Source organism: Lissotriton vulgaris, chromosome 3_1 (genome assembly GCF_964263255.1).
Source record: "Lissotriton vulgaris chromosome 3_1, aLisVul1.2, whole genome shotgun sequence".
Lineage (NCBI taxonomy): Eukaryota > Metazoa > Chordata > Amphibia > Caudata > Salamandridae > Lissotriton > Lissotriton vulgaris.
Window position 1 is genome coordinate 1,133,690,394 of NC_141689.1, and position 22,345 is coordinate 1,133,712,738.

Below are 22,345 nucleotides of genomic sequence, written 5' to 3' on the forward strand. Positions count from 1 at the left end.
GAGGGTTCATGACTCCTCCTCGGCGCTCAGATATCGATATTTTCCTTTTTTAAATTTCTCATGAACTACCAACAGATGTACACCATTTACAAAAAGGGCGCACTCTAAACCAAGACCAACCTTTTTGCCAAATTTAGTGTAATTCCATTCAGTAGGTCGGGCTGTAGCCTGTAATAAAGTTTCCTATGGAAAATATCTTGGGGAACACGCGCTTTGGGACCCCCCTTTTTTCTTTGCCCCGCTTAACGAATCACCCCAAAACTTTCAGCATACAAACTGAGCAGTCTGGCACTATTGTTTGGGAAATTTCATGAAGATTCGTCAAACGGGGCCAAAGATATTGACAAATCAAAAAAAACGCTTTTCCTATGGAAACTAGGTTCTAACTATAACTACCTACCTGCGACCGCCAGTAGGATATACAAGAGAGAGTCCTGAACCGCTGAATCTCAAGCGGCACCAAGCAGGTACCGACCTCTTCCCCAAGAGTAGAGCTTTCAATAACGGGCCATTATATATATATATATTAAGTGCTTACTACTCCTGATGAGGTTTCAAAGCACTTTCTGAGTAGTATGCTACTTCTGATCCCAAGGTTAGTGGTTTTGGTGGCTATTGGGATTACACATTTGTTCTCACAGAGAGATAGGAAATTGTTTACACTGATTACTCAAAGGATTCTTTCCTGAGGCTTTGCCTTGCCTCATCCTGCCTCCTCTCTAGCAGACAGCAAAGGAAATTAAATGCAATTTAAATTATACATTTTGCCCTTGAACATTTTACAGCCAGTATCCAAGACAAGAACAGAGCAAATGCATTTTAGTCACAGAAAAAGACGTCCTACTTAGAAATTTGTTGATTGAAAAAATGAAATTAAGTCTCTTAATTCTTTTATATACACTGAAATTTGTACGCTTTTAGTTCGCTCCTGCTGACTGAAAAAAAAACCAATACCTACATCTGTTCTGGAAGTTTTAGTAGGTTCTAAAATGTCAGAAGTTATTTACATATACAGCTGTTTTCAGGCTATGCCCACTTCTGTGAGCCAGTCAGGGATGGTGGGAGGCAGGACGGTGCGGGGGGGGGGGGGGGGGCGGGGGGGGGAGGGGGGGTGAAAGGATTTAGGAATGCCAGTATACTTAGTTGCTTTGAGAATTATTCATAGGACACATTTTGACTAGTTCAGTCAGTGGTTATTTCAGTCTAAGGCCTGTTTCTTTATTGAATATGTTGTGTCCCTTGTAGGCAATTTCCTGCCTTTTTATCAACATCATTGGCACTTTTTCTTAGTTCCAAGTTTAAGTATTCATATAGTCTTTTAGTTTGTCACAACAATAACACCAATTTTATATGACCAGTATAGAACCCTATGAATATATTTTGTCTTACTCGTTCTGAAATAACTTACAGCGTTAGACACAATTGCATATTTGTGATATACAGCACTGTATGTTTAATAACCAATTCAGATTTTAATTAGACTACTTCTGTTTGTTAACCCATTCGCTGCGGGGTGTTTTCCCCCCGTGTGCGGGGGGCAGGGGGGCCGCTGTGCTTATGACGAGCTCAGCTCGTCATGAGGCACAGCGGAGCTGCACTCGTGACGAGCTCTGCTCGTCATGACCACCCCCGTTTTAGAACGTTCAGCACAGCAGGGAAATTATCCCCGCGTACGAACGTTCCAACGGCCGTGACGAGCTCAGCTCGTCATGAGTGCAGCTCAACTGTGCCTCATGACGAGCTGAGCTCGTCACAAGCATGGAAGAGGTTAAAAGAAATGGATTGTTGAATCTGTTTTTAAAGTTTTCTACCCAACACAAACTAGATATATGCTTGTACCGTATTTCCTGTTGTCAGAGCCCACAAGCTGCACATGCCTGATGCAGCAGCATTATTTGTAACCTGCAATATTCTTAATATTCTCTGATGCGGTGTGATCCAACCCAGACTCGAGACGATTCATTTAATTCACATAGACATATATTTATCAGTATTTGGAATGTCTGAAATGAACAACTTCACTTGACAACTGCGCGTGTCTGATTATCCCAGTAGCTTTTATTTTCTTTGACTCCGGACAGAACTGGGAATGTAAATTATTCTAAATATTGATTTAAAAAGCTCTGTAAATGGAATGGTCTACAGGCTCTTAAGTAGGCCTAATTTTGTTTTAATTGAAATCATCAAAGTTATCCCACTTGCAGGATGTTTCTACTTTACGCCAGCAAACCTCCCTTGAGCTATGTAGCGTACACCAATGATGACAAGAGAATGGTGTACTTAAGATTATTTATTTACTAACAAGGACTAGCAGTAGCGGGATACAACTAGCATCAACAAGAGTCAGCTGTCATCTGTCACCAAGTACAGGTGACGTCACCTATATACAGAATGAGTTGCTATGGTGACGCAGTGTGACGCTGCGTGATAAACATAGTAAACATACTAACATGTACAACATCTCCCTTCCTCCATAAAACATTTAAACAGAAAACTCATTCCATAATGTAGTCTTTAAACTTGGTGGGCATTTTGATCACTCTGCCCGTACTGGAAAGGTGCCTTCTGGTTATACTGCCCTCATCATTCATGCCCGTAGCGTCACTCTCAATGCTTTCCGCACAATTGTCTCTCCTTGTACCGTCCCGCACTAAAACAGTGTCCATGGGATCAGAAGAGTATCCAGCAAAACCTTCCTCTGAAACCTCAGATGCTACTTGCCTACCACTAGTATATGACCTATCTTGGTCACTACACATATCTTCCCACTCTAGAACACTGTCATTCAGACCTCCTTCTTCTGTTTCTGCATTTCCCATTATGATCTGTTCTTGACCATGTTTCAGTTTTACCACATCATCTTTGCTGCGCCATCCATCACCTTCAACTAGTACAGCTCCTCCAGTTGCTCTGTCAACTCTCATTGGTCTGCTGAGCTTAGACTCTCCTTTGGCAACCAGACCAGGTTTCCTTACTAGCACCCAATCTCCAGGTGCTATGACCTTATCTTTAGCTCGATTTATATTATCAGAATAAGCTTTATTCTTCATTTGTTTACATATTATGTTCTCTCTCACTTTGAGTTCTTTTTCACATACTTGTCTTGCTTCAACATCTGTTGCTTTCCATTCCCCTATTTTAGGTGTTATAACACTATTGCATACTCTTCCTCTCATCAGGAAAAATGGTGTAAACCCTGTTGCTTCCTTGGGAGTATTATTATATGCATTTATTTTTACTTTAATAAACTCCTTGACATCCATGTTATTTGCAATTGCCATCTGGATTCCTTCTTTAAAAAAATCTGTTGATCCTCTCAACTTGACCATTGCTCTTGGGACTGTACAGGGGTGTTTTCTCCTGTATTATACCACGTTTTTCCAAGAAATCTACCATTACACGTGATACAAGTTGTGATCCATTATCAGACACTATAATTTTAGGTTGTCCTTCCCTTTCAAAGATTTTCTCCAGAAACTTTACTACCACTTCAGTTGTAATCACCTTCACAAACTTGTAACTCACCCACTTAGTGTAGTAGTCCGTCAAAACTATTAAATATTTGCATTCATCTTGTAATAGATTGAAGGGTCCAGCAAAATCTATTGCAACTTTGGCCCAAGGTCCATCAGGAATTTGCACAATCTGCAGCTCATTTTTCTCCATTCTCCAATGTTTGTCTGACTTCAAACATTGCTCACACTTATCTACAAGGTTCCTAACTTCGTTGTCCACTCCTGGCCACCAATAGTACATTCTTAGGACATTTCTGGTGGCTGTTGTGCCAGGATGCCCTCTATGAGCCATCTGGATTATCTTTTGTCTGAGTCCTAGTGGCGGCACAAACACTTCTCCTCTTTTCAGAAAACCATTTTCTAGAGTTAATTCATCGCTTACTTGCTGATAATTCTTAAGCTCTTTAGGTAAATTCCTCACATGTGGCCAATTGGATTGCACATACTCCTTCACTTTGGCCAGAACGGTATCATTCTTTGCACACTCTTCCCATTCCTCATCTTTTATGGATCCTTCACACATTACAGTTGCGTCAATATGAGCCACCACGCATTCGTTGTCTTCCAGTACTTCATCATTGTTTCTTTTTACCGGTAACCTGGATAGACAATCTGCCCTACTGTTCTTTCCACCTTTTATGTGTTCCATTTTGAAATTATACTCCTGAAGCTTTGACATAAGCCTGATCAGCCTAGAACTAGCATTGCCATTGCCTCGCCCCTTGCCGTCCATCATGTACACAAGAGGTTTGTGGTCAGTTACAAGCGTGAAACCCTTGCCCCATAGATAATCCTTGAGTTTGTGTACAGCCCACACACAGGCTAGAGTCTCACGTTCAATTGTACTGTAGTGAATCTCAGTGTCATTTAACTTCCTGGAAATAAATGCGATTGTGTTCTCTTCATTTCCTTTTCTTTGGCAGAACACTGCACCTATTCCCTCATTACTAGCATCCACGGTTACAATATTTTCTAGCTGCGGATCATAAGGTTTTAGCGCTGGTGCCTTGGCTATTTCCTCTTTGACAACTTTGAATGCATCATTTTGTTCCATTCCCCACTCATATTTTACATTTTTCTTTAGCAGTCTCCTGAGTGGTTCCACCTTTTCTGCATATTTCTTGATAAACTTTGCATAATACTCACTGAGGCCAAGGAACGACTTGAGAGTCTCTTTATTTCTTGGTTCAGGGGCCTCCCTTATTGCACGAACCAAATCATCCTTTGGCAATATACCTTCTGCAGACAGGACATGCCCTAAATATTCAATTTCCTTTGCCATGAATTTGCATTTGTCCTTAGCAACTGTCATGCCTCTGTTTTCCAACACATTCAGAACTGTATCAATCAATTGTATGTGCTCACCTTCCATCTTGGAGTGCAGCAAAATGTCGTCCTGAAAGGCTTCCACCCCTTTCATTTTTCCGAACAATACATCCATGAGTTTCTGGAAAACTCCTGAAGATGATGCTAGACCAAAAGGAAGTCTTACATATCTAAATGCTCCAAATGGCGTAATGAAAGTTGTTAGTTTTTTGGACCTTTCAGACAAGCATACCTGATGGTACGCGGCCCTTAAGTCTATAAGTGAAAAATATTTTGATCCGGATGTTGACTGAAGAATGTCCTTAATTTTTGGCAAGGGATGACAGTTTATCACTATATTTTTATTAAGCGACCTCAGGTCAACACACAACCTTATGTCCCCTGTCACCTTCTTCTTTGATACTACTATAGCAGAAATCCATTCAGATTCTTCTGCTTCTTCAATCACACCTTCCCTCTTTAGTTTTTCAAGCACTTCTCTAAGCTCATTTTTAACTGACAACGGCACTGATCTTACCTTGTGCTTACTTGGAATAGCACCTTCTTTTAGTTTGATGTCATGACTGAATCCCTTTACACATCCAATTACATTTTTAAACACATCTTTATGCTTCTCCAAAATTTCACCCAAAGTACTTTCTTCTTTTCCTACACAAATACTGTTCATCCATTCCTCTCTTAAAATCACAGGGTCTTTTGCTCCCGGAACCAAAACCACCCCCAGCTGGGCCAAATCTCTCCATCCTACAAGTATTCTCCCCTTCTCTGCTACATAGACCTTTGTCTCAATCACTCTCCCTTTGAAGGTTACGGTGTCAATGAAATACCCCAACATATTTATATCCTTCTCTCCAAAGGCTTTAGGATTCATATCAGATTCAGTCAACCGCACGCCTTTCCATCTTTCTTCGAAAAGGGTATCAGATATTGTAGTTATTGGGGCACCAGAATCAGCAGTGAACTTTAACTCAACCTCCCCAATTTTTACATCACTAATGGGACCTTTTATTTTCCCATCCTCCATTTCTATGTACAACATTATATTTGCGCACATTTCTTCATCAAAATTTCCAACTGTGTTTATGCTCGCGCTATTGCCTATCCTTTTTGTTTTACATAAGGTGGAATAATGACCATACCTCTTGCATTTTATACATTTTTTACCTACTGCTGGACAGTTTTTAAAGTCAGCTAGGTGCTCACTAGAACCACATCTAAAACAGCATAACTGCTTACCTCCCACCTTTCTTTCACTCATATTTCTTTCGTTTGTCTTACCATCCCCTTTTTTCTTTTCCTGCAAGTAAAATACATTAGCATTATTTCCAGTAGTGGACAATTCCTTTGTTGAAGTCAAAGATCTTTCGATACCTCTTGCAATATCAATGACCTCTTGCAAGCTTGGCCTTTTGCAAGCTAATAATCTCTCCTGCACTTTCCTTGTGTAGCAGTAAAACACTATTTGGTCTCTGATGTATACATCAGTCATTTCCTCATACTCACATTCAACTGCCAAAACTCTTAAGCATGCAACATAATCTTCGACAGACTCCCCCTCTTGTTGCTTCCTTTGTGCAAATTTATGCCTGGCAACCATTATGTTATTTTCCTCATCAAATTGCCTCTCCAATCTTTTTAGCGCTTCCTGATACTCATTCAGTGGTATGAATGTTCCTGGTGGGCTCTCATACTCAGGCAAACTATCAAAAATGTCTTGCCCTGCTTTACCCAATAGTCCAAACAATAAGGAACATTTTCTTTCTGCATCAAAAGCTTTTCCATCAATTGAAATGATGTAATTCTCAAACGCCCTTACCCACTTCTTCCACTTCATAGTGGGTTTTCCAGGCTCATCCAGGAAACGAGGAGGAGCACATATATTGTTACACTCTGCCATGCCAAACTTTATTTATTTCTTGCTTTTTCGACAGTTCTTTCAAAGTACAGGCAGTAGATTACTTTGCTTTAGATTCGATTTTATTCGGTGGCTTACTTGTACACTTGCACGTTTATTCTTTGTTCTTATCTTTCAATGCGCGTTTATTCCTCTCAGCGCTTCGTTTCACATGTATTCGATTTTCTGACTGAGAAACTTCAAAGATGGCCGCACGCTGCTTACGTCGATGACGTGCGTGGCCATCTACCAATCACATCGCACTCCCGGCATGCTTCACGCGACTCAGCTGAGGTAATTGACTGACGCCTCAGCTGGATGTCACGAAGCGCCGTTTTCGAATACTTTATCTGCCTTTTCCTCAACACAGCGGCCAGACTCAATTTCCTTCAGGTGCTTAACGAACACTTTACGCTGCACTTCTTCTTCACAATCTTCGTGTGCAAAATGCTCAAAGCTCATTAAATTTACGCGGTGCCGAACAATAGCGCTTCCTTAAATTCTCTGCTCATGTCAGCGCTCGCTCTTTATTCGCGTACTCACTCCGTTTAGCACCTTCACTTCACTCCCGCTTTTCCTCATCAAAGAGATCACGATCTTCAATCATCGCCGATCATTAATATTTCCGCTGGTCCTTGTGAACAAACCCTCGTCGCCAATTGTAGCGTACACCAATGATGACGAGAGAATGGTGTACTTAAGATTATTTATTTACTAACAAGGACTAGCAGTAGCGGGATACAACTAGCATCAACAAGAGTCAGCTGTCATCTGTCACCAAGTACAGGTGACGTCACCTATATACAGAATGAGTTGCTATGATGACGCAGTGTGACGCTGCGTGATAAACATAGTAAACATACTAACATGTACAACAAGCTGGCATTGTTTTTTGTGTTTTTTTTCCATTTCAATGGCTCCTCTACTGTGTTGGTTAAAAGTTGAAAGGCTGTCCAACTCCTAAGTTTTTCCTAAATAAATGATAACTTAATGTTGGCAAATCTAGCTGGGTTCCTGCCATCTACTTCATGGCAGGTTTGTGGGCTTCAGTTGCCTATAGAAACCATAGACCATATTTATGGAGTGACTCCCAAACCACAGGCCTTATTTACGAAGTGACTCAGCATGGTGCTGCAAGCCATTTTGCTGCGCTGCACTGAGTCACTTTCAAAGCACAGGGATGCGTCATATCTACGATATGATGGACCCCTGTGCTCTCCCCTGCACTGGTGCACAATTGGCTGCCATGCCCCGATGCAGGCACCCTAGCACTCTGACGCATCCCCAGGTTTACAATTTCTCGTAAATCTTGGAATGTGACCGACTCCATTGATGTTGCATGGGAACACACAACGCCCCTTTCACGCAAAGTGCTGCATAAAAAGGAGCGTATCTGCAAGGACACGAAAAGCCACACAGGGTGGCTTTATGTGTCCTTGTAAATATGGGGCCGCAAAAAGCGCTGCCGGTGTGGAACGGACCAGTGGCGCACGGGGCTTATAAATATTGGGCCGTATTGTGATCCCCTTCATTGCAGAACACAGAAGCATACCGTATCCAGGGGCGGTATCATAAAATGTGCCCTGGTGCAGAGCACAGCTGTGCGCATGTTTTGAAGACAAACTGGGAAATTCTCAGTTAGTGCATGTGGTGCAGGCAGCACAGCTCAGCAACAGAATCCATGACAACATTTCAAAAGAGGAAAGTGGAAGATTAATAAAAAATAGTCCGAGAATGTATTTCTCCCATGTACTTCTATGTAAGCAGGGGCAATTTTAGGTGGGAGACAATAAAATTAAAGCCGAATCAGATCTATCGGCAATCATGTATGCAACAGTGAGTGGTGGTTCCCTCTCCCCGTGCATGACCTGTGTTGTCTGCAGCTTGCATACTACCTCGAAGAATTTCCAGATTAGGTGTAGCAAAATGAGATTCTTAGAACAACCTTCTAATATCATTACTCAAAACCGATACTTTTGAGTGACATAGATGGAATCAGAGGATATATAAATATTTAATGTACTTCGGTTGCCATGAGACCAGAAGTACCAAGATGAGAAGGAAGACCGAGTGGGCTGCGAGAAAGGACCTCTGTCCTATCCCTATTTCGGTTACAGGGTATGCACTTTAGGCAGGGTAAATGTGTAGGACAAGCACACAGTCCTGCTCTCTGCAAATGCACAAGTTCATTAGGCCCCATCAGTTTGTTGTTCCTGAAATTACACTGTCTACAATGCAAACACGACTCTGAAAATCTCCCTTTTAATGCATGACCTTCAAACAGCCCAGCTCAGATATACAGTGAGTCGTTGTCTCAACGCTAGAACACTAACTTTCGAATCTACTGAGTTAATGTGTGCACTTTAGGTAGTGCATTTCAGAAAGACCAAATTCATGGACCCATTCTGCATCTGTGGTCCACACTCAACAGGAATATGGTAGGAGACTGAAGTGTATGTGGCATTTTATGAGCTGTGTCTGGTGGCTTAGTGGGCTAATGCTTCCACTGCCGACACCTGTGTTTAACCTCATGGTCACAAGTTCAAATCCCAGTGAGTTCACTCCGCCTTTCATTCTTCTGAGGTCGATAAAATGAGTACCATTAAGTTGGGTAACAAACATCTGCTATTCAGATACCTTTCTGGTTGAACGTGCGCTTTACAAATACACGTTATGTTGGTAGGCTTTGGATTGTAGGTGTCGGTCTGCATGGCACTAGAAATGTCTTTATCTTGATCACACCTCATTGGATACCGCCTTGAGGACACAGTGTCAGTCAGCATGCGTGTTAATCCTGTTGGTGATAAAACTCCAGCTCTGGTGTGCTAAATCCTGTTTTGCATGTTCTGATAAATTCGCCGAAAATTGAAGGTGTTTATCAGCATGTATTGTGGATAAAACGATGCCCGTTGTGAGCTGCTTTCTAACGGATTCCCCTGAAATTAAAACCGTTACAAATGGCTCACACGTGAAACTGTATCACTCGAGTGAAAAGGGCAAGGTCCTACACATGGCAAGTCCACGGCCAGCACGTAAGATGCCTCCTGGATGCCAGTTGAAAAATAGAATATTAAGATGAAAAAAATAAATATTTGTGTAGACCTCCATTCATGAGTAAATCGGCTCCTATATATAGGCAACATTCATTGGTGTGATAGATTGGCAAAGTGTCTGGATTAAGATCAAACAGATGTTATCGATAAATTGCCTAGGTTGTGGGACTTTTTGTGTGTGGGAGCTTTGGGCCAGATTTACTAAACGTCAGTTTGAAAGTGGTAGCAAATTGTGCACTAATTATTTTGCGACCCGAATTGTCATAGGTCGCATTGCAAAATCACCATTCCCAGGTAGTCTCCGAACAATCAGCCTAATGGATATTAATTGGACTGGTCTCAGTGTTTTTGGTAAGGCATGGTGTCCTCCAGGAGACAAAGCACCACCGTTTCTGTGTTTGCAATTACAAATGGAAAACGTTGTTTCTTAAAGGACCCAGTGCTGTATTAACAACATGTTTTCCATTTGTGAAAACATCAGGGGGAATGCCCCTTTCACATGGCAGTTCAGTGTGGGTTTGTAGTGCATTACTCTGGGACATTTTTGCCTGCGAAACTTTGGGATTGTGTCCATTTTGTAAAGTCCTCTCATACCGCTCGCCCTTATCCCCATCTCAAATCCATGCTGTTGCATCTTTGCCTCATAATCGTACATACCATTTTATCAAAGACCCTCCTATCCCCAGTCCCATATTCAGGGCCAGACTGGGAACCCAACGCACCCCATGGCAGTTTGAACAGACCAGTTTTGACAGACCAGCCAGCCCCCAGCAGCTTTTGTTACTGGGGGCCGATAAAGCAGCACTGCTGCAAAACCATCCATCAGTAACAAAAGCGGACCCCGCCACTGCAAAATCCACCCAGCACCCTTCCAGCCTCCCTGGAAAAAGCCCAATGCCCGCTACAGCCAGTCCGGCCCTGCCCTTATTAATTGCTTTTTATCTGTTTAATCATTGCACATGTACAAGAAAATGAATGTTGCGTATGTGTATAACTGACGTTATCTGTATGTGACCACCTCAGAATGTGGATATGAGGTGGATATGAAGTGAGAGCTGGTGCTTTGGACAAAGGGTGGCTGTCTCCTATGGGACAAGGTTACTTATTCACAACTTCCCTGTGCCTAATGTGTACAGGCAGTGGGAAGGGACTAAGTAGACAAGTCATACCTGGTCCCATAAGGCTTTTTTCCCTTGGCGAATGCTGATCCCTTACAGCAAGAGTGTTGATTTTGCCTGATTTTTCACATTATTTGCAGGATAGGGAGAGACAAAGGCATTCTGCAGGCCCCCTATTCCTCAACCAACATGGCCGCCCGAAAATCTTGTGTCTGCAGCTAACACACGAACATCAAATACTCATACATTGGGGTGTGGCTTTAACCCCTTGCCTGCTGATGACGGAACCGCTCCGTCATCAGCTGCGGTGGCGCTGTGCTGATGACGGAGCGGTTCTGTCATGGCCCGCTCGGAGCGCCTGCGCGGCGCGAATTCCGTGCCTGCGCTGAGCTTTCCATTGAGCGGCGCGGGCCATGACGGAACCGCTCCGTCATAAGCACAGCGCAACCGACGCTGGTGATGGAGCGGTTCCGTCACCAGCATGCAGCCGCCCCGCCCCCTTTGCACTGCGGCGGAATAGCCGCCGCAGTGAAGGGGTTAAAGGATATGCTTCACATCTGGCCTTTAACTCTCAAAACACGCTATTCGTGCCCCATCTGTTGATTCCAGTGCATGCGTTCTGTGTCCCATAACATACAACCATGCTTCTCAATTTGTGTAACACCACTTTATCTTTTTAATAGAGCCATGCATATGTTGGAATTCTGAAAAAAACACATAAAGGGGCAGAAGGGGTTTGCATAAAAATGAGAAATTCAACACCATGCTATTGAATATCGTCAAATATTGAAATTAATGTCAGGGGGGGGGGGGGTAGGGGGCGGTAATAGTATTTGATATGTTTCTCTGTACATTTTAATTGTGTATCAATTCATGAGCATAAAGTGAATAAAATGTATAGCTTGGATTGAAAAGCAATAACTTTTTTTTTGTTTATGTCCTCTTTTCATAAAGTATTTTCGGTGCTCTACGAACGGGTGCTTACATGCTGTACATTTTGATGACCAAAGGGCTGAAACAGTCAGTTTGTGACCAGGGCTTCTATAACGGACCTGTCAGCAAATTCTGGGCTTATGCATTTGTGCTGAGTAAAGCACCTGAGCTAGGTGAGTATTGTCTTTTTTTACCCTTGTTTAGCTAAGTATGCATCTCTAAAGGGAAATTACTGTAGCAGCAGAACACCTAGAGTATTTATAAATTCGAAGAAAAAGCACTTTTTAAGGTCCCTGTTCCTGACCCTTAGGAATATTTAAAGCCTCAAACCGTTTCTCAGAAGTCTTGACAGATAACACATGCGGGTGCCTACCTTTCCGCAAACTTGCTGTACATGTGTAGACTATAACCCTGTCTCCCAGCATTTGAGTGTCATTACAATCCTATAGGAATTGCTAACCTCTAGTTTCACCCTGTGTGAATCTAGTACTGAACCTAGCCTTTTACCAGTGCTGTAATATAGCATATTAGACTGCTGCCGAGGGCTATACTTATTGTTAAAGGCCTTGAATCTTCGCAAAACGTGGGTGATGACTTTTCACCAGGAGCGGCCTGTGGGGGTAGGAGCAGTGGGCCGGGGTTTTTATGCTTTTTTTTTATATAGCGCAGACTTTACCCGACGGTGTCAGAGCGCTTCCCAATAGGAACAGAACTGATACATGAGAACATTACATGTGAACAAATTGCAAAAGCAAACATTACATTACATGAGGTAAAAGTGACAATCGTGAGCCACCAAAATACAAGAGGTAGCAAACGGTGCATTACAGGAGGAAAAAGTGAAATGTGTGCAGGTTACAAAAGCGTACAAAGTAAACATAGAGGTATAATACTGCAATATATGGAGGACACTCAAACACAAGAACAAACGTTACATAGGCAATGGTGGCACTTGTGCAGGTATCGAAAGCAAACAAAATGTAAGGGGTAACAAACAGTGTGTTACAAGAGAAAAGTGACGTGTGCGTGTTACAAACGAGTACCAAACACAGGTAGAAGGATAATACACACAATAAATGGCAGGGGAAAAATAAATGTAAAAAAAGAAATCCACTTACCGTGCGCTCGCCGCATCATGACTCTGCTTTGCGGCGAGTGCAAGATAAGTGGGCTTTTTTTTTAAAATTACAATTTCCCTCGTCGTCGTCTGTCAACTCCCTTCCCACCCGCCCCACCACTCTAACGTACACAGGCTGCTCCTGCTTTTAACAACTGGTATAGCTTGTGGCGGAGGCATATAATGTATTTAGGACATACCACCCACTAAAGATGGAATGTTTCAAATTAAAGAGTGATAAACAAACATTATAATGTTGGAACTAAAGGTCTATACCAACCGTTATTGGCCATGAGTATCCCAATTGTCTTCAATGGAGTTTTCCAAATTCTAATGTTCTAATTGGCAGTGGATTTAGGAGGATGGAAATGCCGGAAACCCCTGAAAAGAATTAGAGCTTCGATTACTGCATGTTTTCTCTCTTTCTCATCATTGTTTCCATGAAAACTTCACTAGATCATATCTTGAGAAAACCTCAGGGAGGGAAAAGGTTGCATGTGCGGCAATTTCAGACAACTGAGAATACCACTGTTAAAGTTCAATGCAAATATTTCTATGAAATGTATAATAAAGACCTTTTTGTGGCACTTCAGTTACATGGCAACTGATATGTCTACACTTTTCTGTGAGAATAGTCAGTCACCTTTTCACTATTTGTTGAATATTTGCAATTTGCAGCTCTGTGTTACATTTTAAAATACACTGTTCTTGAAATGTTTGATAGAGTTGATGAAACCGTCCCTGCATGAGGTAAATTTGTGACAGCTGTCATTCTACATCAACATAGACTCAGTGTTTTGTTTTAGCTATGCTCACTTTTTGATTTTCGGGCCCCATTACAAGGTCCCCCGATATCTCCCCGCTAAGTGTAACACTGTCCCAGAGTGAAAAATACCAGTGGTACCAAAAAACTGGACGTGACAGTTAACAGGGTTTACAGGAAGAACATAGAGGTTCTACTAAAAAATGAAAAATGACCCTTGGCATTTTCTTAATTTTTACTCCGCTGACTACATCCTCCTAGGGGACCTCAACTTCCACCTGGAGAACAACAACGACAACACCACCACCACCCTGCTGGACAACCTCGCCAACCTCGGACTCATGCAACTGGTGAACACCCCCACCCACTACACCGGACACACGCTTGACCCAGTCTTCTCCTCCAGCAAGTACATCTCCTTCAGCCACTCCACCGGACTCCACTGGACAGACCACAGCTGCGTCCACTTCAGCTTCAGAAAGACCACGACTCACCACCACCCGCAACAGGTTCCCCGTAGGAACTGGAACAAGATCACCACCGACCAGCTCACCACTTCACTGAGCCAGCTCAACGGACCCCAACCAAGCAGCCAACAACCTCACACAGTGGATCACCAATTGCGCTCGCCCAACCAGCCTCGACCACTCGCAGTCCGGCTTCCGCACCAACCACAGCACCGAGACCACCCTCATCGCAGCCACTGACGACATCCGAGCCCTGCTCGACAACTGGGAAACAGCGGCCCTCATCCTCCTGGACCTCTCTGCAGCATTTGATACGGTCTGCCACCGCACCCTAGTGCAGCGCCTCAACAACATCGGAATCCAAGAGAAGGCACTGGAGTGGATCATCTCGTTCCTCACCGGAAGAACCCAGAGAGTCCGCCTCCCCCCGTACAGATCCAAGGCCACCGAAGTCATATGCGGCGTACCACAAGGATCATCACTCAGCCCCACCCTCTTCAACGTCTACATGAGCCCCCTCGCAGCCATCATACGCCAACACAACCTCAACATCATCTCATACGCCGACGACACCCAGCTGATTCTCTCCCTCACCAACGACCCAGGAACCGCCAGAACCAACCTACACGAAGGGATGAAAGACGTAGTCGAGTGGATGAGGAACAGCCACCTGAAACTGAACTCAATCAAGACGGAAGTCCTCATCCTTGGATCATCACCCTCCGCCTGGGACGACTCCTGGTGGCCCCCTGCCCTGGGCAGCGCACCCAAACCAACGGACCACGCACGCAACCTGGGCTTCATCCTGGACTCCTACCTCTCGATGACCAGACAAGTCAACGCCGTCTCATCATCATGCTTCAACATCCTACGCATGCTCCGAAAGATCTTCCGATGGCTCGCCACCGAAACCAGGAAGACGGTCACACAGGCACTCATCACCAGCCGACTGGACTACGGAAACACCCTCTATACCGGAACCACAGCCAAACTCCAGAAAAGACTCTAACACATCCAGAACGCCTCCGCACGACTCATCTTGGACATCCCCCGACACAGCCACATCTCCGGACACCTGAGAGACCTTCACTGGCTCCCCGTCAGCAAGAGAATCACGTTCCAACTCCTCACCCACGCCTACAAGGCTCCCCACGACCTGGGCCCCAGGTACCTCAACAACCGCCTGACCTTCTACACTCCCACCCACCAGCTACGATCGACCAGCCACGCCCTCGCCGCCGAGCCACGCATCCGAAGATCCACCATGGGAGGAAGATCCTTCTCCTACCTGGCAGCCAAGACTTGGAACTCCCTCCCCATCCACCTCCACCTGACCCAAGACCACCTCTGCTTCAGGAAGCAACTCAAGACATGGCTGTTCGAGCAGTAGCGGACTCCCCTCCCCCAAGCGCCTTGAGACCCTCTGGGTGAGTAGCGCGCTATACAAATATCCTGATTGATTGATTGATTGATTGCCTGCATGCTCGGGATGTGTAGCGCGCGAAGTTACCCATGAGGTTTGTCCCGCCCGCTCGCGTCCCCTTATTTCCGGTCACTACTAACGTGTTCGCGAGTTATTCTGTGCCAGATTGCAGTTTCCGCATGTTTGGCAACTCGATCTTACCGACAAGCATCCTCGCGCACGCGAAAATGCTATTGAGCGCGCGAGAACTACGCTACGCAGCAGTTTACGGAGTATTCGACAACTTCGCGTTCTCCGCGGAGCGCGGAGTTGCCGAAACTCCGCGAACGGAGCGTAGTTCTTCACCCAGGGTTACTTAAATGTCCATCAGTTCACCTTTCAGTGGAGTTGCATCCCAAGTAGGAGCTGTCTGGAGCCTAACACCTAAATCCCAGTGCCATGGAGGGAACTCAATGCACTCACTGTGTCATGAACATTAAAAGTTCTTAAGAGACGCTATGAATTGGAGGCAGGATTTTGGCTTTATTTAAGCCCTGTATTTATGAGATGCATCACTCTGCATGAGTAATTACACTAATAATGTTTTCAATAGCTTTAAATACGTTTTTTAAAACATTTTTCTTTTATAGTGCTACTCATCCCAGTTTAGGACATCAGAGCACTTTACATCGCATGCATAGAGTATATAGAGGCCATGCATATAACAAATGGGTAAATCAATGTATCGGAAATAAGAGTATTTCCATACTGATAGGCAAAATACGTTAACAGTTCTTGGTCTGGAAAGGTCCTTCCATTCCAACAGGATGGATTTAAGGCAGGTTTAAACAAGTATCTCCCATAAAATAGGTTATTTCTCTTTTAGACAGTGGGTTATTTCCTGGGGGATAGCGCCAGCACAATAAATGAGATATGGGGAGTTCAATTAGTATGCTGGATCAGGAAGATAGTATCATTGATCTAAGACCATAATTTATTAGAGAATGTCCAGTCGGGGAGCATGTGTTGTTGATGCCCTATCTCGTTTCCACAGCTCCAACAACTGTCTGAATCCCAGAAACTGAGTTTAAAGAATTTAGAAGGGGTCCAGTGGCCCATATATGCAGTCCGCAGTCTGCATTGTGCTAGGGAGTGTGCAAACTTAATAGTCATCAAGTTAGACCAAGTGGAGACCCAGTTTAGGGTCTTGCCATGTGAGGCGTTTGTTTTGTTTAAAATAACTTCCCATTTACTTTGAACTGCTTTTCCTAGGGTGGTAAATTTCAATATCAGATTATCAATCGATACATATCGAGCGCAGGTCCAATTTACAGGGACGCAGACAGTTGCCTAAACACCTACATGAAAGTCTCATCCACCCCAGAGCCAGTAGTACATACCACCCCCTACCCCAGCTGCCTCCTCCACTTGAAATATACTTTGTGCTAAATTCCCTTCACATCCCTCTTATGCCCACCCACTCTATTCCCATCCCTTCTCACTCCCCACTCCCACCCCCACTATCACCATACCACGCTAAGTGACAGGTCTTCATTTTTCTCCTTTAGTATTGCATCTGTTTTGTTTTATATAATTTCAATTACAATTATTTTGTAAAAATTGAAAAATACTTTAAAAATAAAAAAAGAACTGCTTGGTCTGAAGCAATAGTCAGGATTTGGTGTGTTTGTTCCATTAGGACTTTATTACTACCAAAAGAAACCCTCTTCAGCAACCTTGGACTAATGAAAGATTGAGAAAAAAAACGTAAAGTTCTAAAATTAGTCCTTGCATTTTTCATGCAGCTCCTTGATGTCAGTTCATAGCTTGCTGTGCTTCAGTAGAAAGATTGTAACTTATGAATTGCAAGTAACAAAAGGATCTCTGTGGTAAAAGCTGTAACCTGCTGAACTACCTACATTCAATACACATCTGTGATCTGCATGTTACTCGTGCTTTGAATCAGTGAAATTAACCCTCTATTCTACTGACATTTTTTAAAACACACATCTTTTCAATGGATGCTTCTAAATTTGACAAAAGGAACATTTGACAAATTCAAGGTAACGCAAGAGGAAAAACTGCATTTCAGAATATTCCCAGTTGAAATTGGTCACTGCTATTTGTGGTCCGTTTACTGCTTCTCCACCAGTTCTTAAATGCCCCGAGCTAGGAACTGCATCTGCTAAAGTCAGTGTGGACGAGAAGGGGATGGACACAAAAATAAATTTTGTGTGACAAGAAAGATGGTTTAGACCATGATTTCTAAACAAAAAATGTATTCCTTGGCTTCCCCAACCAAATCTCTCACAATCAATTTGACTGAATACTGAACCGTCCAATTGTATGCTTACTTTAAAGTTGCAAATATTTGTGATTTTTCTTTTTTTTCTTTCTTTTTTAAGACGTGTCTGTAAAACTGTAAGTAACTTGCAGTTCACAGCTGTGGAATCAGAGATTGTATCAAATTGGGAGGGACTGTGATCCATATAAATCATTATGCTGGTAGCAAAAAATGGTTGCTTTTGTGATCAGTGTTTTTATGAGCAGTACTGAATTTTGAGAAGCGCCCTATGTATTTATAGGCTGGTTCATTAAATTCCAAGTTGGAGTGGGCTGCAATCCGACCAATCTAATTGATATTCATTTTCTACAATATGTGAGTCCCTCAGATTGGCCACAATAACATGGATCGATCTGTCTGTGATTGCATTTAAATAAATACATATTTTATATCCTTAAAGGACTTAGGTTTACTTTTAAATGAAAGTGTTTTGTTTTATTTAAAGTTTTGTTAAAAACTCTTTTTTACACAATTCACAAAGGGGAAGTTGTCCAATTGAGAATGAGTTGGCGCCCCAACTTGGGGGTTTAGTATCTTTTCAATAGTTTGAAACTGGAATTGTAGTTGCTAACCCTTGATACATATGGTGCCTATTCACAATTTGAAAGAAATGCTTGAAAAATGTCCCTTACAAATAGCAATTCAGTATTCAATTCTAACCCAATTTAGTGCTTTAGAAAAAGGGGTTAAGTATTCAAAAACTGATTTATCGAATTAAAGAGTTCTCAAAAGCAAGAACACTTTGTACATCTGGCCCATAATTCTGTTAAATGTCCTGTTGTCCTAAGACAAAACAATCAAAGCCCAACTCTTTTATATTCTTTAGAAGGTAATATGCTAAGCGATGGAGTTGATATGACGGTTAACCTGCGCTAATAACATATAGTCCACCACTTCCTGTATAAAAACCCAACCTGTTTAAAAACAAAATAGCAGCTAGCTGAACTCATAAACCATAATATGTTGCCGCCCAATAATAGTACTGTGATTATTGGCAAATATACCTCCTGATCTATTACTCACTTAAGCAAATAAACGCAAATCTGTTAAAAAGATTAAGAAAACTGTTTCATCGGCTGTTGCTTGCAGGTTACTACCAAGGTGTACCTTTACTTAGCATTTCCAGTGTTGTTCAGATTGTTATGCAAGACTGATTACTGCACTGTGCCCAAATCTTACTTCCCATTACTAAATCTTTAGCATACTCGCTCATGAATGCATACCTAGGTTCTCAGGGGCATATTATCAAGGACGGGTGTTAAAATTATCGCTGTTTTATCAGCAGGAAACTGCCGATAAAACGGCGATAATGGGCTTGATAATACGCCCTTATTAATTCCCATAGAAGCCCATGTTAACATCAGAACATGGGCTTCTATGGGAATTAACAAGGGCGTATTATAAAGCCCATTATCGCCGTTTTATCGGCAGTTTCCTGCCGATAAAACGGCGATAATTTTAACACTGGTCCTTGATAATATGCCCCTCAGTTCTGTTATCTTGTTTTGAGCAGGAAGGAAACAAGGTGAATATGTATTGGCAATGGCATTAGGTCTCGCCTTTTGGCTGCTATTGAGAATCTATTTGTTTTGCCAGTGCTTTTTTCTAATGCTGCAAATTAAAGATTTTATCTGATGCTTTCCACCCTTGGCAAAAAGCACTGGCAAAGAAAATAGGTTGCAAAGATGAGGCCTACTGTCTTTGCCAATGTTTGTTTCATCAGGGTCATGTGAAAGGGCCTCTTCTACACCAGTTTACGTGCAGCTTATACCAAGCCAGTGCCCTGTGAAGAATGTTTGCAAAGCACCCAAATCAGTTTCACGCATTCTTCCATATTAGCTGTGTGCAGTTTCCAGAAGCAGTGTCCATGGTATCATTTCCACCCGTGTCAGAGCAGAATGCACTCACAAAAGATCATAAAATGTTTTTTAGCCAACCCTGCAAGAATTTTCAATTTTATAAGGGCACAGAGTTGAGGACTTAGCTTCTCTAACTTGACTGTACCAACAAAGTCGTGGGCAATGAAAACGTTTCACTCATTTAAACTACATTAAAATTACATTTCCTATGACTATTATCTAGTCGGTCGTGACCCATCTACCAGTAAGTCAGTGCCAGTCCCCATAAATACAGTGAGCACCTTGTCTGTTTATCTTTTTCTGCGCTGAAGGACATCAGCACTCTCCATAGGGAATGCAACTCTACATAGAAACCAAATGCCATTTACCAATCCAGATTGACCAATTTTTAAGGATCCAGTTTGCCAACCGGGGCAACTGCATCCGTAACCAGGATGAATTTATCCTCCACTGTCTCTTAATCATGTTTCTATTCTGTCCATGTAAGAAAGGAAAACTGCACCATAAATTCTGTAACAATATCCGATAAATCATCAATACCAAGGCGGGCAATTTTAGACGTAATCCAAACACGAAGATCAAAGTCATCTGAAAATATTCCATACAATCATTATTATTATTATTAGGGCAGGATAAACCTCTCCTCAGTGTCCTTAATTGAATTGAACATTCTTGAAGCCCTAGCTGGAAAAAAAATTCTTCTGTCTTAGGACCAGTGCTTCTAATATGTTTGTTCAAAGCTGTTCCACAACATAGGCAACATCAAAAATAGTTTATGATAAAAAAAATAAAAAATAAAAAAAAATAGTTTATGATAAAGCAATTGAAATGTGCATCCTGATGACTAGTTGCATGCATCCATTATGTCCTCTATTCAAGAACGCAATGAATGTGCCTTACAGGCCATAGCACTACATGCAGAGCAGGCTGCAAGTTGCTTTAAATCCACACCAGATTCAGCAAACAACCATCTCACCTATCTAGCTAAAATAGCTCCCGGTAATGGTCTGAATGGCTTTTGAAGGGAGGGGTAATACTCTCTCAGACGACAAAACATTTATAATGTAAACAACTGGTCAAAATATCACTTGCATAACTTGTATCACTGATGTACTGCTGTTCTGAGTTGTTGTAATAAAAAGATTTAAAAAATGTAAAAAAACAATTGTGCCATTGGGTCCTGTCTCAACACTCTGGTACAACTTTCATAGGATGTCAAACAGAGAAACACATACAATTTATATTTGGAATGAAAGACTGGATAAGACACAATGGGCCCGATTCACAGAATGAACTTAAGACTCAATCCTAAACTTACTACTGTTTTGGTATTCACAGATTGCACTTACTACTTTTGGTATTCACAGAATGAACTTACTACTTTTGGCATTCACAGAATGCACTTACTACTTTTGGTATTCACAGAATGAACTTACTCATTTCGGTATTCACAGAAGTTAGGACTCCTAACTTTAGGACTCCTAAATGCCTTCTTTGAATACCGAAAGTCCTAAAATTACGATATTTCTCAATTTAGTAGTAGTAAAGTTAGGACTACTAACTTTAGGATGCCTAAATGCCTTCTGTGAATACTGAAAGTCTTAAAATTAGGATTTTTCTCAATTTAGTAGTAGTAAAGTTAGGAGTCCTAACTTTACTACTACTAAATTGAGAAAATCCTAATTTTAAGACTTTCAGTATTCACAGAAGGCATTTAGGAGTCCTAAAGTTAGGAGTCCTAACTTCTGTGAATACCGAAATGAGTAAGTTCATTCTGTGAATACCAAAAGTAGTAAGTGCATTCTGTGAATGCCAAAAGTAGTAAGTTCATTCTGTGAATACCAAAAGTAGTAAGTGCAATCTGTGAATACCAAAACAGTAGTAAATTTAGGATTGAGTCTTGAGTTCATTCTGTGAATCGGGCCCAATGTCTATTTGTTTTTGTCCTTCTTGTAATAGTAAAACATACTCCATTTGGAGAAAATATTCTACCTCCCAAGTCAAGACCTTGCAAATCCGAAACCCTTCTGCAGGAAATGAGACATAAGAAAACAGCCGATTTCACGGTCAGCTGTTTTCTAGACAGGTCTTCGTGATCAAACTACTGTTCCAAAAAGTTTAGCACCACTTTAATATCCCACAATACTTTGCATTTTGTTGCAGAAGGATGAGATAACCTAATACTTTTATAGAAGCTGGAGCCTCGTCAGGTCCCCCAAGCCCAAGATGCACAGCCAACGAATATGAGTTTATAATTAAACACGTTCCAACTGTTTCTTCTGTTCTTAATCCAGTTTAATCCACTAGTAACTAATGTTAATCCATTCATTTTCATGTTTCAATGTTCCAACAATAAATTCAATGAGATGCCTATCCAGGTTTTTCTTCAGAACATATTGCAATTCACTGTTCCTTATAATCCAATGTAGATAATGTAAACCCAATGCATTTCGGTCAAACTGCTCTTTCTCAGGGGTAACTGATAAAAAGATCTCATAAGGACCACCAATAACCAGCGCGAAATCAAACATGCTATTATTGCATGGCGTACAGC

At 42.2% G+C, this 22,345-nt stretch overlaps 1 protein-coding gene across 1 annotated transcript in view; it reads left to right on the top strand.

The window, feature by feature from the left end:
• The window catches only part of ELOVL6 (ELOVL fatty acid elongase 6), a 247,571-nt gene that overhangs the window by 189,728 nt on the left and 35,498 nt on the right, over nucleotides 1–22,345 (top strand). The window contains exon 3 of the mRNA XM_086961607.1: nucleotides 11,861–12,012. Coding sequence (XP_086817733.1) covers nucleotides 11,861–12,012 — 152 coding nt within the window. The remainder of the gene's footprint in view (nucleotides 1–11,860; nucleotides 12,013–22,345) is intronic.